The sequence below is a fragment of the Ictidomys tridecemlineatus genome, chromosome 11 (assembly GCF_052094955.1).
Source record: "Ictidomys tridecemlineatus isolate mIctTri1 chromosome 11, mIctTri1.hap1, whole genome shotgun sequence".
NCBI classification, from domain to species: domain Eukaryota; kingdom Metazoa; phylum Chordata; class Mammalia; order Rodentia; family Sciuridae; genus Ictidomys; species Ictidomys tridecemlineatus.
In genome coordinates, this window is record NC_135487.1 from 69,978,227 (window position 1) to 69,992,488 (window position 14,262).

The 14,262-nt window shown below is 34.7% G+C and overlaps 1 protein-coding gene across 5 annotated transcripts in view; it reads left to right on the forward strand.

Moving 5' to 3' along the window:
* The window catches only part of Sh3glb1 (SH3 domain containing GRB2 like, endophilin B1), a 31,162-nt gene extending 25,042 nt beyond the window's left edge, over window positions 1-6,120 (forward strand). For all 5 annotated transcript variants that reach the window (XM_078026652.1, XM_078026653.1, XM_078026654.1 and 2 more), the window contains 4 exons: window positions 2,554-2,643; window positions 3,006-3,106; window positions 5,066-5,294; window positions 5,657-6,120. In XM_078026652.1, the coding sequence (XP_077882778.1) occupies window positions 2,554-2,643; window positions 3,006-3,106; window positions 5,066-5,294; window positions 5,657-5,764 (528 nt within the window). In that variant the 3' untranslated portion in view covers window positions 5,765-6,120. The remainder of the gene's footprint in view (window positions 1-2,553; window positions 2,644-3,005; window positions 3,107-5,065; window positions 5,295-5,656) is intronic.
* Window positions 6,121-14,262: the final 8,142 nt, after the last annotated feature.

Consider the following 14,262-nt stretch of genomic DNA (forward strand, 5'->3'; position numbering starts at 1 on the left):
TAGAGGGCAGAATATTAGGTGTTTAAATTCATTGCCTTTAGACCCTTCTCATCTTCTTCTTATAGACCATTTTCTTCCTAAGTAAACTGATTGTAAATGAACCTAATTGAAAATTCCTTAGCCTTGCTGATAAATTATGCTCAAGTTACATATGTCAGAACCATAAATGGTTTGAGACATTTGCCTGTTTACAGCCACTCCGTATGTACACAATGAAACTTGTCCAAGAAATGAGATTCATTCCTTTCCTGCTGTTTATCCTTTCTAAATAGAATGTCTAGATTGTACAGAATAGTGACTTTCTAAGTTTTGTAAGATGGTGCTTTTCTTCACAATTACAGTTTGTTCAAACCTAGAAAATTGATCCCTTTCATGAGATAATTTAATATTTTTATTTAATATTCTTAGAATTAAAACATTATTTCTGCTTCAGTCTCAAAACTTCCTACTTAAAAGTAATCAGCTACCTAGCTTACTTTTTTGTACCTGTACAGAAATATTGCCAGTTAGTAGACTCTTCTGCCATTTTTACTTATAAAAGTAGGCTATAAAGTCAAGTTATACTTTCACAAAGACCTAAATGCAACCAACTTCATTTACTTCTGAAGTTCATTTACTTTGGTTTGCTATGGTTGTTTTCTGTTAAAGCCATTTTATATTCATATAAGCAGAATAGTAAACAGTGCAACTGTAACACTGAAGTGATTGGTTTTCCTAATGCTTTCCTTGGGAAGAACATTGTTTTCTTCTTCTTCTGGGACTTTTTTTTATGCTTCATAGTAGCTTACAGATAAAGTTGACTTTAGCTCTGCTAAGGTTTTCTGGTTTTATTCAAATTTCATTTCAGTTTTTCACTTCTTGAGGAATTCAAGCTTATTTTCATGAAAGTAAATCTAGCCAGTTCTCAGTCTCCTTTGCCAGTGGGATATTATAGCAACTGATTACTTTGCTGCTACTTTGTTGACTGGCTTACTAAGTTAATTTCCTATCCAGAGGGTTATTGAGATGGAAGTTGAAAGGAAAAAGTGCACACTTTGTTTTATACTTACTACATCTTGAAAATGTTGTAAATTATTTGCATGGCAGGAAAGATTTTTGTACTACAGATGTAAAATAAAATCATAATGGCATTATCATCAGTGATGATAAGTGTTTTGAATGGGCATGAGGTTTTATTTTCTCCTCCCCAACGTATTACCAATCTACTCCAGTATTTTTGGAAGATTTTTTTTTTTTGGCTATTTTTAGACCTTACTAATTTTTTCAGTGAAATAATTTATTCAAGCACTAAACATTGGATGGTTGAAGTTACACTAACTATACTATATTAGTGGTATGCTATTATATACATCTCTTCCCCAACTCTAAAGTCAGTAACTTCACCTTGGTAGTTTCAAATCAGCTGTGGTGGGAGTATTTATATCATGAAAATCGGAATGTTTTCCTTTTTCCTTGAGAAAAATTTACCAGCTGGGCAGCAGTGGCCTACTGCTGTAATCCCAGTGACTTGGGAGGCTCAAGCAGGAGGATCACAAGTTCAAGGCCAGCTTTGGCAACTTAGCAAGACCCTGTCTCAAAATTTTAAAATAAAGAGGGCTGGGGGTGTGGCTCAGTTGTAGAACACCCCTGGCTTTAGTCCCCACTACCACAACAAAAAAGAGAACCAGTTTACCAGCACAACACTGAAAATCAACCATAACTTCTTAAAAGAAAGTTTTTAAACCCTAATCTTGACAGACAGTATTTCTGAATGACTATTTTATGCATAGTTTAGAAAGAAAATTTAAAGAAAGACATTTAAAATGTAGGACAAAGATTCCTTTGAAGAAAAGTAAGAACAGTTCCTGGCAACAAGTATTTGGTAACCAAATTCAAGAGATAGAAATCCTGTGACTTCAATCTAAAGTCTTTTGCATATGATATATTAAGACTATCATTAACACCAAAGTAAAAAAAAAAAAAAACAGCTGGCTCCGTGACACACACCTGTAATCCCAGCAGCTCAGGAGGCTGAGACAGGAAGATGGCAAGTTCAAAGCCAACCTCAGCAAAAGTGAGATGCTAAGCAACTCAGTGAGACCCTGTCTATAAATAAAATACAAAATAGGGCTTGGGATGTGGCTCAGTGGTTGAGTGTCCCTGAGTTCAATCCCCAGTCGCCCTGCCCCCAAGAAAAAACAATAGTAATAATTGAGAATTTAACAGTAACATTACTTTCCAAACTATGGCACTCTTTAAGATTTTGTAAAAATTAAATTTAGCAAAATTGATATTAGAAAACATGAAAATATCCTCTGACTATCCATAGTAAGTTTTCTAGGCTTTTACAAGTATGTCATTAAGCTTTGGCATTAATAGATTCTTTTGAGTCAAGTGCTGGTAAGCAATCAGTTCTAGTAAGGTTGAGTAATATAGAAAAATTAAAGCATAGAAACAAGGGACCCTTTTAGATACAAAGCAAAATCAGGGAATTGCTGGATTACAATTTGGGGTTGTTTGGGGAATTTTTAAACAGTCTGGATACAAAATTCTAAAATTTTCTTCTAATTTAAGTCTGAACAGGAATTAAGGATAACTCAAAGTGAATTTGATCGTCAAGCAGAGATTACCAGACTTTTGCTAGAGGGAATCAGCAGTACACATGTGAGTATTTATTCATTGGAAATTCATTAGCACAAAGAATTAATGATCCTAAAGCAATTTGGAGAATAAAAACTGAACTCCCTTTTTAGTCATTTATCAAAGAAATTTAAATTATGGTGCTTTCTCAAATAATATAAAGAAATATTTAAAAATTTTTGCTTACTCTCATCATCACCTACTTCTCCCATCCTTATCAAATCTTTTTTTTTTTTTTTGCTTATTATTGACTATACTGTTCACTGAGGTTGATTTTTAAAATAAGGTTCATAGTAAAATGATTCTTGCATATTATAGTGCCTTGTCCCATCTTTAGCATTTACCACTTTAAGAACCTAAAACTGACTCTTAACTTTCCTTTATAGGCCCATCACCTCCGCTGTCTGAATGACTTTGTAGAAGCCCAGATGACTTACTATGCACAGTGTTACCAGTACATGTTAGACCTCCAGAAACAACTGGGAAGGTGGTAATTTCCTCTTTGCATATTAAGTCCTGATATGAGAAGAAAGTCAGATTTTTATACAAGAATAGCAATGGTGAAGCTTAGAAGAATCAAAAGGCTTTTATTAGTTTACATAGAGTTGTATTTTTTTAATATATTTTTTTAGTTGTCAACGGACCTTTAATTGACTTATCTGTATGTGGTGCTGAGAATCGAACCCAGTGCCTCACACATGATATGCAAGTGCTCTACCAATGAGCCACAACCCCAACCCCTAGAGTTGGATTTTTAAATTTTTTTTATTTTAAAGGAAAATAATGTTCAGACTAATGAGATAACAAAACATTTTGAGCTTTTCTGACACAGAGGTTAACAGGGATGAGAAGATAATTTAAATCAATACCTTTTTAGTGCCACATAAAGAAAGCTTTAGAAGTATTTGAGGTTTCACTTTTTTCTTGATACTGAATACTTTTTGCTGTTCATTGAGGGAGATATAGGTTCATTGACAGATACTCTTCAAGATAAACAAATTTGTATAATCACTATTTTAAAAAAAGTTTTTGAATATTCTGTAAGACTTCAAGCTCTCTGTTATGATTATTCTGAGTAAAGCAAAATAGTATGTAAAGCACAGTCATTCATTCTTCAGAAATACCTACCATGTGCCAGGCACTGTTATATTCTAGGGTTACAGCATCAAACAAAATAGGCAAGAATACTTGCCTTTATGGAATTTAGATTGTAATGTACAAAATAACATATAGGACAAATATAATCCTTGCTGTCATAATACTTAAAAGTCCAAGTAGGAATACACACAATAGCTGAATAGGACATATGATAAATTAAAAAAGTAAAAGAAGTGCAGGGTGTTGTGAGGATATCTTAACTGTGACTCAATTGTGCCTAGCAAAATTTCCAAGTGAAGTTATTTTAGTGGGAGTCATCTAAATGAAGAAAGGTAGGGTGAATATTCTAGGCAAACTAAGAACATGTATATTGAAAGATCTAGGGGGCAAAACTCAGTGGTAGAACACTTGCCTGGCATTTGTAAGGCCCTGGGTTTGATCCCAGCATCACAGATTTTTTTTTTTTTAAACTTCAGTATGGGGCTGGGAATGTAGCTCCTTAAGTGGTATAGTACTTACCTAGCATGCACAAGGCCCTGGATTCCATCCCTAGCATGTAGGGGTGGGAGGTGGCTTAAATATGAATTTTCATAGATAATTTCTTACCTTAGAAATGTTTGAAGTTAAATGATTATAAACAAGTCATTTTGTACTATTTTCTAGTTAATATTATTAGTGAAACAATAGCCTTAAAATAGAAATCTGTCTTCAAATTGTTCATAAGTATATTAATCACAAGATTTCACTGATTGCTACTTAAACTTTTTTTCTAAAAAATAGAATAAAATGAACTTGAATTTTTCCCTATATATTGATTTTGTATTTCATTATAATTATCCATTATCCATCATAACGAATTATTTGAATGTCTTATCCTCTCATTTATTTATATATCCTTAAGGAAATAGTATCCTTTCATTTTTATGTCTTCAGCTTATGACAGTAATGCAGTACTCAATAAATATTACTGGAATGAATAGGAAAATGTGATTGATCCATTTTACATAAAAAGAGTTTAAGTATGCTAATATTTCTCAAAGTATTAACTTAAGAAACCTTAAAAAAAAACTTAAATCGTTTTTTCTGGGATGTAAGTAGCCATTATATTTAAATCAATTAAGACAGCTTTGAAACAAATTTTCAAGATTTATATTTGAAAACCACCTGAATTGTCTCTAATATAATTGGCCCAAGAGGCAAGAAGTAACTAGAATCATTAAAGTATAAAATAATTAACATCTGCAAATTGTCCCATTTGGAGGTAGAAGATAAACAGTGCCACCAAGTGGTGGCATTCAGGAACTTTAATCACTTTGAAATAGCTAATTGAACATTTTCTTTTCCACAGTTTTCCATCCAGTTATCTTTCTAACAACAATCAGACTTCTGGGACACCTGTGCCGTCTTCTTTAGCAAATGCAGTTGGTTCTCCTGCTGTGGCTTCAACAAGTGGCATAGTAATCACCTCTCCGTCCAACCTCAATGACCTTAAGGAGTCAAGTGGCAGCAGGAAGGCTAGAGTTCTCTATGATTATGATGCTGCGAACAGTACTGAATTATCACTTCTGGCAGATGAGGTAAGCAATGTGGGTATGAGAAGAAAATTATATCACAGCTTGACATATAATAACAAAATTCAAACTCCTCATTACTTATTCAGAAAGTTTATCATGAATATTTTATGACTTTCAGGTGGTTATATTGACATTTTATGAAATTTTAATATAATTGAGTATCACAAAAATATTTTAAACTTTTAACTGTCAAATAACTTGAAGATATATAAAAATGCCTCCAATAAAATCCTTCATCTTTCAGCAAAATTGATAATGTTTAAAGTCCACTTATAGGAAGTAATTTAAACAAATTAAATACCAATCTGGTTTGTTATAATTTTATTTTTAATATAGTTAATAACTTGAAATATTTTATTTTGTAGGTGATCACTGTGTTCAGTGTCGTTGGAATGGATTCAGACTGGCTAATGGGGGAAAGGGGAAATCAGAAGGGCAAAGTGCCAATTACCTACTTAGAACTGCTCAATTAAATAGGTGCACCTATGGAAAAATTACCCATCATGACACCCTATTTATATATAATTAACTCCAAGTAGAGCAGTTTTAAGTATCTTCCATTTTAATGTCTTAAGAGACTGAAAGAAAAATTTACCAGTCATCAGAAACTGGCTTTTCTGCCAATAAAGTTGCATGGTAAATATTTCATTACAGAATTTATGTTAGAGCTTTCATGCCAAGAATGTTTTCTTACAAAATTCTCTTTCTACTGAGATTTCACTAACAGCTTCTATACTTGAGCCCCAACTTAAAGCAGAACTGTTTTCTACTGAATTTTTCATTAACAGCAAGCTTTTCTTTAATGTAAAATAAATTTATTGTGAATTGATATCAGTGACTCATTTATTAGGTATAATTAATAACCAAAGAGTAAAGTTAAAATTTGTTTTCAACTTTTGATTTAAAAAAGAGCTGTCAGATACAAACTCTTCTGTGAAGAATATGTTTTTAAATGCTCCCATAAACAGAAATGCAATTATACCATTTTTACCTTGTTGGTCAACAGGAATCAGATTACTTCAATACTATGTTTTAATGGACTACTTTTGTTTTATTTTGTTTGAATACTACTGAATTGTTTCTTTGGAATTTAAAAACAACTAATCCTTGAATAGCATGACCATATTTCTCTGATAAGAGTTGTAGTTAAAGTTCTAATACATTTGGAACAAATTGAGTTTACTAAAAATAATAAGATTATTTGATTGCCACAATTTAATGCATAATCAGAATTGGATTCATTAAGAACATAATTCAATAAAGAGGATTAGTTATTGAACAAGTAAATGTGAGTAAAAATATGGATTAGTGCAGCTGTGTTCATTGTTGAGTAAATTATATACAAACAAAACTTTTGGTTATTCTGAGCTTAGTAATAACACTTTGAAGATTTATTAGTGAATGTAGATTATCTTGGCTAGAGCTCGGATCTCTGGTTTTGAATCACACGCTATTAAAATTATTGTAATTCATTTGGAACCAGAGAATTGCTATTTGGACATTGCTAGCAATCAACAGTTGCTATAAATCAGCATGTTGACGTTTTTTCCTGTGTTAGGACTTCTGTTCTCGTTCATTTACTTAGCAGACATTTATTGAGGGCCAGGTATTATGTTGATCAATTGGGGACACTACCATATTGCACACAGTTCTTTTCTTCTGTAGAGCTTTTCCTCTTAGAGGATACAGAAAAATAAAGCAGTTGTTCTATAATAGGGTTAGTGTTAATGATGGAAGAAATAAAGGGTATTGTGTTTAGGAATCACCTAACTCAGAACTGCAGAATGAGAAATGGTTTGGGAGGAAGTGTTCCAGGTAGAAGGGAAAAAGATACTCCAGGCTAAGAGCCAAGACATCATAAGTAGTTCAGTCTTAATCATGAAATGCAACAGTGTAGTACATTTATTCAGAGAATGTTAATCTATCAAAATGATATATTTTGGTAGTTTTAAAAAAATGAACACCATTTTAAAATATTCTTTTGTGTTAAGAGCTCCTAATAAGAGCTTGGTAAGCATGTTAATTTAGTTCAGTAAAAAGTTTAACTGTAGCTATTACCCTTTTATTTCTGTTAGGAGACAGATTCCTGTGTAATTTCGTACTTGTACAGGATGGTTTGACTCACCGTGAATTGCCACATGTAACCCCCGAAGCTGCTCAGGCTGGTTAGTTTTCTCTAAATCCAAAAAATGATGCTTTTTTTCGCCCTAAGAGAGGAAGTTTTACAGACTAGAGTACCATCTGTTATGTAAGTCTAGATTTAGGCTTTGAGAGATCATTTTAAAAAAATTCAGGTCAACTTAAACAGCTACTTTAAATAAGGTTTCTGGAAAGTACAATAGTGAAAGACAAAGAATATGGGTAATGGAGTGAAATAATTCTGGGTTCATATCCAGCCTTCCTCACATACTCTTTGAGCTTCAACTCAGACATATAACTGCCCTTTCTTGAATAAAATGGGGATAATTTTTATGCCACTTTAGGTTGTTTTGAGATTATGCAGCAAATGTTATGTCAGGTGGTCTTTAGGGAAAGTCTTGGCACATAGTAAATACATTGTATAAATATCAGTTTCCTTATATTATCCCCTTACCTTCCTGTCCTACCCAGACTGTGGGCCTTATTTATGACCGTACAAGAGGGACCTCCTAAATCCATGCTTTGCTTACTCCTTATCAATTCCATTCTCTACCCTCTTTAAATCAGACCTGGATGCAGGTTCAACCCAACCACAGTCAGTGTAAATTATTTATCAGAAGTTTCTGCTTTCTATCAGGTGAATATTGATTATTGAAGGCTCCTATACATTATTGGTTTACTATAGTGTTAATACATGCAAAGGCTTCTTATACCTTTTACCTCCATTAACAGCACAATATGTAGGCTTGTTCTTATGTTTATTGCTTTTCATTTTAATGGGGTTTTGTTTGGTTGGGTTTTTTTTTTTTTTTCATTTTGGTTTTGGCTTATTTAAAATTATAGATTGGGTTTTTTTTTTTCTCAGGCAATAGCCCAAGAATGTCCTTAGGCATGGAAGAAACCTTAGGAAACCTGTTATTTCATTATGCTATTCAGAGGCTGGGGAGTCAGCTTAGTAGCAGAGCAACTTGCCTTGCATGTGAGAGGCCCTGGGTTCAGTCCCCAGTACTAAAAAAGCAAATAATTGTTGTACAATTCAGAATTGCTTAAATAAGCCCCATGGCCCTGAGCTTAATCCAGAAGTACAGTAATGTGTGAAAGGTGCACATACGTGTGACATAATAAACTTGGAAATATTTGTAGTCTCTACAAACAGAAAAAATTATTAGATTGTATCTACTTTATTCTCAAGGCAATCTCACCTACAAGGTTAGTGTTAAAACTTTTTTATGGTGCTAATAAAAAAAATCATATCACAGGATATGAAGTCCCAAAAATGGAAATGTACCTCACTCTGGACAACATGGGGAATGAGAAACTTGAGGCCAGGATTCCTAATGAGCTACAGCCCATCTCCTAGTCTGCTGTTATCCTTCACCAGAACAAAGGGACAGAAGGAAACTGCTATTGGGAGGACATTTCTAAGATCAACTGTAAAAGCTAAAGAGCTTACCCAGAGAGGTCCAGTTTACCTCCGTGCTTTGTTGATGGGATTCCTGAAAAATATCCCTACCCTATCTCCCAAACCCTGAAATTTTGAAGTATGTTGCCTTAGTTGCCCTTCAAGCCTGAGTGAGGAGCCATAATGGACAAGTGGCCTAAAAGCTAACTTTGCCTTAACTCGTTCTCTAGATGGTTAAGAGGCTCCTATCTCATGTTGAGACTCTAAAGGTAGGAGGGATTTATTTGACCACACCTTCCCTTTCTCCTACATTATCCTAATTAGGAAGTTTATTCATTAGAGCAGTGGTTGTCAAAGTGTACATCCAGATCAGCAATATCAGCAGCATTAACTAGAAACTTGTTAAAAATGCTAATTATCATTTTTAAAGATTCTACTTTTATTTATACTTACCTTTTGTCTTCAGGGTCCTCTAAAACTACTGTTAGTATCCTGTGTGGTAGCTTTTTAACTATTTTAAGATTAAATCTCATCTTTTTTACTGTGTTCTAACACTAATAATTTTAATTAGTTATTTTTATACTTTGTTTACTTAGCATATATCTGTTACTTTAGAACACAGGCTTTCTGAAATAAACACTAAATCTGTTGATCAAAATTCCTCTTAACACAAGACCTAGCTCATAGTACGTACTCAATAAATATTAGTTGAATGAAAGAGAAAATGGAAATTCCTAAGCCTTCTCCAAGACTGCTGATTCAAACTCTGGGGGTGGGGCCCAACAATCTGTTATCACAGGCCATTTGAGGGATTCTATTGCAATCTAAAGTTTGAGAACCACTGCAGTTGAACTTGCCTTTCACCTTCAGGATTATTATCTGACCTCACTTGAAAACTTTTGCCTGTCTGCCTTTTAACTCTTACCATCATTACTCTGAAGGGTATAGGAAACTTATTAGTATATATTATAAGTGGGTGTAAAAGTAAAAGGGCATGTTTTAGTGTCAGGGAAATATTGCTTAGAATGCCAGTATCTAGGCACTGTGGAAGGTTTCTAGGAATAAGGATCCCTCAGCCTAAAGAAAGACAAGCACTAGTATTGCACACATTTCCACTCAGCACAGTGCCTTTTAATTGGTGTCTAACATCAAAACATCCTGACAAATCGTTAAAGCAGTATTGGACTAAAATGTATATCCCTGTGCCTCAGGTTGCTAAGCTCTCTCTCATTCCTACTTTGAAGGAGACTTTTTTAAGAATTCTTAGTGCTTTTTTTTTTTATAATACAAGTCATAACCATATTGGCAAAAAGAAAAAAATTAGTATTAATAAAATTCAACCATCCAGGGAGAACCACTATTATGTATATGGACTTCCAGACTCTCCAGTTCATTTTTAGATTTTTTTAAAATGGGATCAAATTGTACATGCCATTTTGTAACTTCTTCACTCAATAGTACCATGACTATCTTGTTATGTCATATGTATTTCTACATCTTTTTAAATGGCTGCATGATATTTCATCATATGTATCACATTTTATTAAACTACTGTTGAATTTTTAGGTTTCCAGTTTTTCACTAATAAATTAAAGAACATTGTGTTGCTAAAATCTTGTGTGTTTCTGATTATTTCCTTAAGATGAATACTTCGAAGTGGAATTACTAGTAAAGAAAGTACTCCAGTTTATAAAGGAATGCTATGGATTTGGGGGCAAGAAGGACTTGTTTTTTGTTTTTGTTTTGGGGGACTTCCAACTGAATGTTCTTAAAAGTGTTTAGTTTAAAAACAAAGTGTAGCCTGGCTCTATAGCGCACACCTGTAATCCCATTGGTTGTAGAGCTGAGACAGGAAGATCGTGAGTTCAAAGCCAGCCTCAGCAACTTAGCAAGGCCCTAAGCAACTCAGTGAGACCCTGTCTCTAAATAAAATATAAAAAAGTGCTGGGGATGTGGCTCAGTGGTTAAGCGCCCCTGGGTTCAATCCCTGATACCAAAATAAAATAAAGGATAAAAGATAGATTAAAAGACCCAGCAAAATTAAAATAAATGTCGGTCTTAATTTTTCTGGCTAGACATTTGTTCTCCTTTATGTCATATTTTTGTGATACTTTGGAAATGTTTGTAATACTAACTGCTTCTTGGTTTTTTGTTTTGTTTTGTTTATCTCTTAGGATTATCAACTTTCTCATTTTTGCTGAGGTGTGGTAGAAAAACCACCTTAGCTAGAGTGGAATTTTGTGGTAGCTTTGATGCTGGCTTACTTGCAATGGTTTCAGGGAGCATGGCCATACTGGGGAAAGTAGGACTCTGCAAGGTAGGCAGAGCACCAGCTCTCCCACTTGGCTGCCTGACTTATGTCAATCAATAAATCTCTTTGGGCCTTGTTCATCTCTAGAATGAAAATATAAACCCACCTGGTACATTTGAAAGGATTAACTATCTTAACAAAGCAGCTGGCACCTGGTATATAATAAACAACTTATTAGGGCTGCCAAAGTGTATTGGAGCAGTTGCTGTTGTTAACCTGTATGGAGTAACTATCAGTACTTGAAAGTAGTCACAATAAATGGGCATTGCCTTGTACACCCTGCTGTCCTACAAAATGAAGTTCTTACAGCATCTGGCTCATTTTTTTCAGTCAAGTATTCAAGTAATCTAAACAGATCCTCCAAAGTGTCCAGTGGCAGATTGGTAAAAACTTTACTAAGCTTTTATAGCAGTGTATAAATGTGGTAATGTTTTAAATATTGAGGGGAGCGTGTCAGCCTTACCATATACTTCCCCTCTGACTAAAACTGACCCAACCTTGGCCACAGCTGATCTTTATACTTGGAAAACAGAACCTGTACCTGTTAGAGACCGATATAAAAGACAGTAAGTTCAGCATCTCTGGAAATGGAGAACGCAGAATTAATATATCTATATTAAGAGATACTTAGAGAAGTATGGGAATTCTAAAAAAGTCAGGGTCCCAGGGTGATGGCTTCAGTAATCATAGCAAAGCCCCAGAGACCAACCCGTTTCAACATTTGGATGAACAAGAAAATTTAAATTAGCATCTGGTTTGTTTATTGTGACTCAAGCTACTCAGCCAATAAGAGTGAAGAGTCAGAGAACCTAAGAAGATTGTAAGGAAGGCTATTCAGAAGGCTTCAGGTTTATGAGAACTACACAAGTGAAATTTAGAGAAATAAAAGAAGATTAAGAGATTTATCTGTTCTAAGAGATTTCTCTGAGAGCTACTGATATGGGCATGTGTTTCTGCCTAGCCTCATTTTCTAGTTAAGTTTTCTGAAGCTCAAGGGATAATATATAGTTCCCGACAACCATGCACTTTGATGCCTGCTTGTCTTTTGTATATAGTTTCTTTACCTAAAATTCCTTTACTCATTTTTCAAGAGTAAATGCAAACACTCCCTCTTCTGTGAAGATAATCTGAACTCCCTTGGGCAAAATTGTATATGCACAACTATAGTATTTATTGTCTCATTTATGCTTACTAAGCTAAACTCAAATAATGGGAACTTTGTGTCCCCTACCACCTAGCACATTAAAAAAGAGAAGTTTCAGCAAACCCATAGCTGCTTGTAGTTTTCTAATTTCTATGAGAGATTAATGATTCAGCTTTGATGCTGTTACCTGTATTTGCCCAAACATTGGTCCTTTTGGACAGCAGTATCATAGACAATACATAATCTACTTTCCTTGGAGAGTAAACCTCACAATCTATCAGCATTATTACTTCCCATTGACTGGTTAATTTTACAGTGCTCATCACTGACTTTGCAAAAACAATAATTGATTATAAAATGGACTTTTACTGGTTTCATGTATACTTCAGACTTAGAATATGACACCTCAAGTAATCTAGGATTGGATGTTTCCATTGTTAGGCTTTTTTGTGTAATGTCCTCTGTAAAAGAGCTCAATGTCCTTCCTCTCCCCTTTACTTTTCCACCCTTCTGTTTTTCCACCTCTGTCATACTGTCTGCCTTCTTTCAAAAATGTTTACTACCTAACAGGATAAAGGTAAAAGGACAAAATAGTTGAAGAATGTGTAGTAGAAAATTCTGTTCAGTTACCATTTATGCGTGACAAATCTGAATCATTTCTAGGAGACAAGGAACTGTGATCAAATTGACCCTTCATGTATAGAAACGGGGGTTGTTCAGGAGATGGCCACTCAAATGGGGGCACTGAGGACATCATCAAAAAGCAAAGGCAGAGTTAGATCAGAGTTCTTGATCTCATTCAGGAATTCATTTTTTTAATATTTTTTAGACATTAATGGACCTTTATTTTATTCATTTATTTATACATGGTGCTGAGATTTGAACCCAGGCCTTCACACATGCTAGTCAAGTGCTCTACCACTGAGCCACAACTCCAGCCCCTAGGAATTAAATTTTAATATGACTGCTGCATTAGCATTTTCAGAAAACTGGGAATATAAGTAAACACAAAATAATTCACATTAACACCCTGAGGTACACTGATTCTTGAATCTTCATGAGTCAGATCATCATCAAGTTTCCCTTCCCTGAATCAATTTCTGAAACTCTCCAGCGACACTTTCTTGTGTTTACAAATCAAAGATCCCACCTGCTGGTGGAGAAGAGACCCTGTACCCCATCACACTCTCCAAGACAACATCACATAAAGGAGCTTACCCAGATGCAGCTTCCTGCTGACCCCTGACCAGCCCTCTCCTTCAGTGGTATGTACAATTTCCAGTACCTGCTCACTGCTGCTCCAGATAATCAGAACACCAAGGCATGGTGAGAGATATTTCTTTTTTCCCCCGTTACACTCAAGTCAGGGTCTCAGAAAGCACAACTTAAAGCATAAGGGCTCTTAAAATTTACACGCACACAGTCAATTCTCCCAGGAGAAAGCCCTCACTAAGGCAGCTAGTGTAGATAAATTCCACTAGCGAACACTGCAGACCCAGCACCAAGACTTTTCTTTGCCCTATAATCTTAAGTGACAGAAGCTGCTCAATATCTAGTCCATTTCTACCTTAAGTCCCTCTTAGGGGCATATTACTGTCCAACACTCTGGCTTTGCTTAGGAACATCTCCCAACATCCACATGTTTTAACATATTTGGAGTGTTAAGACTTATAGAGTCTTACCCTGTTGCTATTGCTATAAAATGTTACTATTTTGCCCAAAGTGTCCTATTCAGCAATTAAGATTGTACACTTTGAAATCAAAGATACCAATTTTTAATCTACCACCTATTGGCTGTGTGTTGAACAAGTTACATTATCTCAATTCCTGTTTCTTTGTCTATAAAATACAGATTAAAATGTATAACTCCTAGGTTTGTGGCAAAAAGTAGTTTGTAGCAAAAAAAAAACAACAGCATCATTATTACATAGGAATTTATTAGATATGCCAATTCTCAGGTCCCTACTGAATCAGA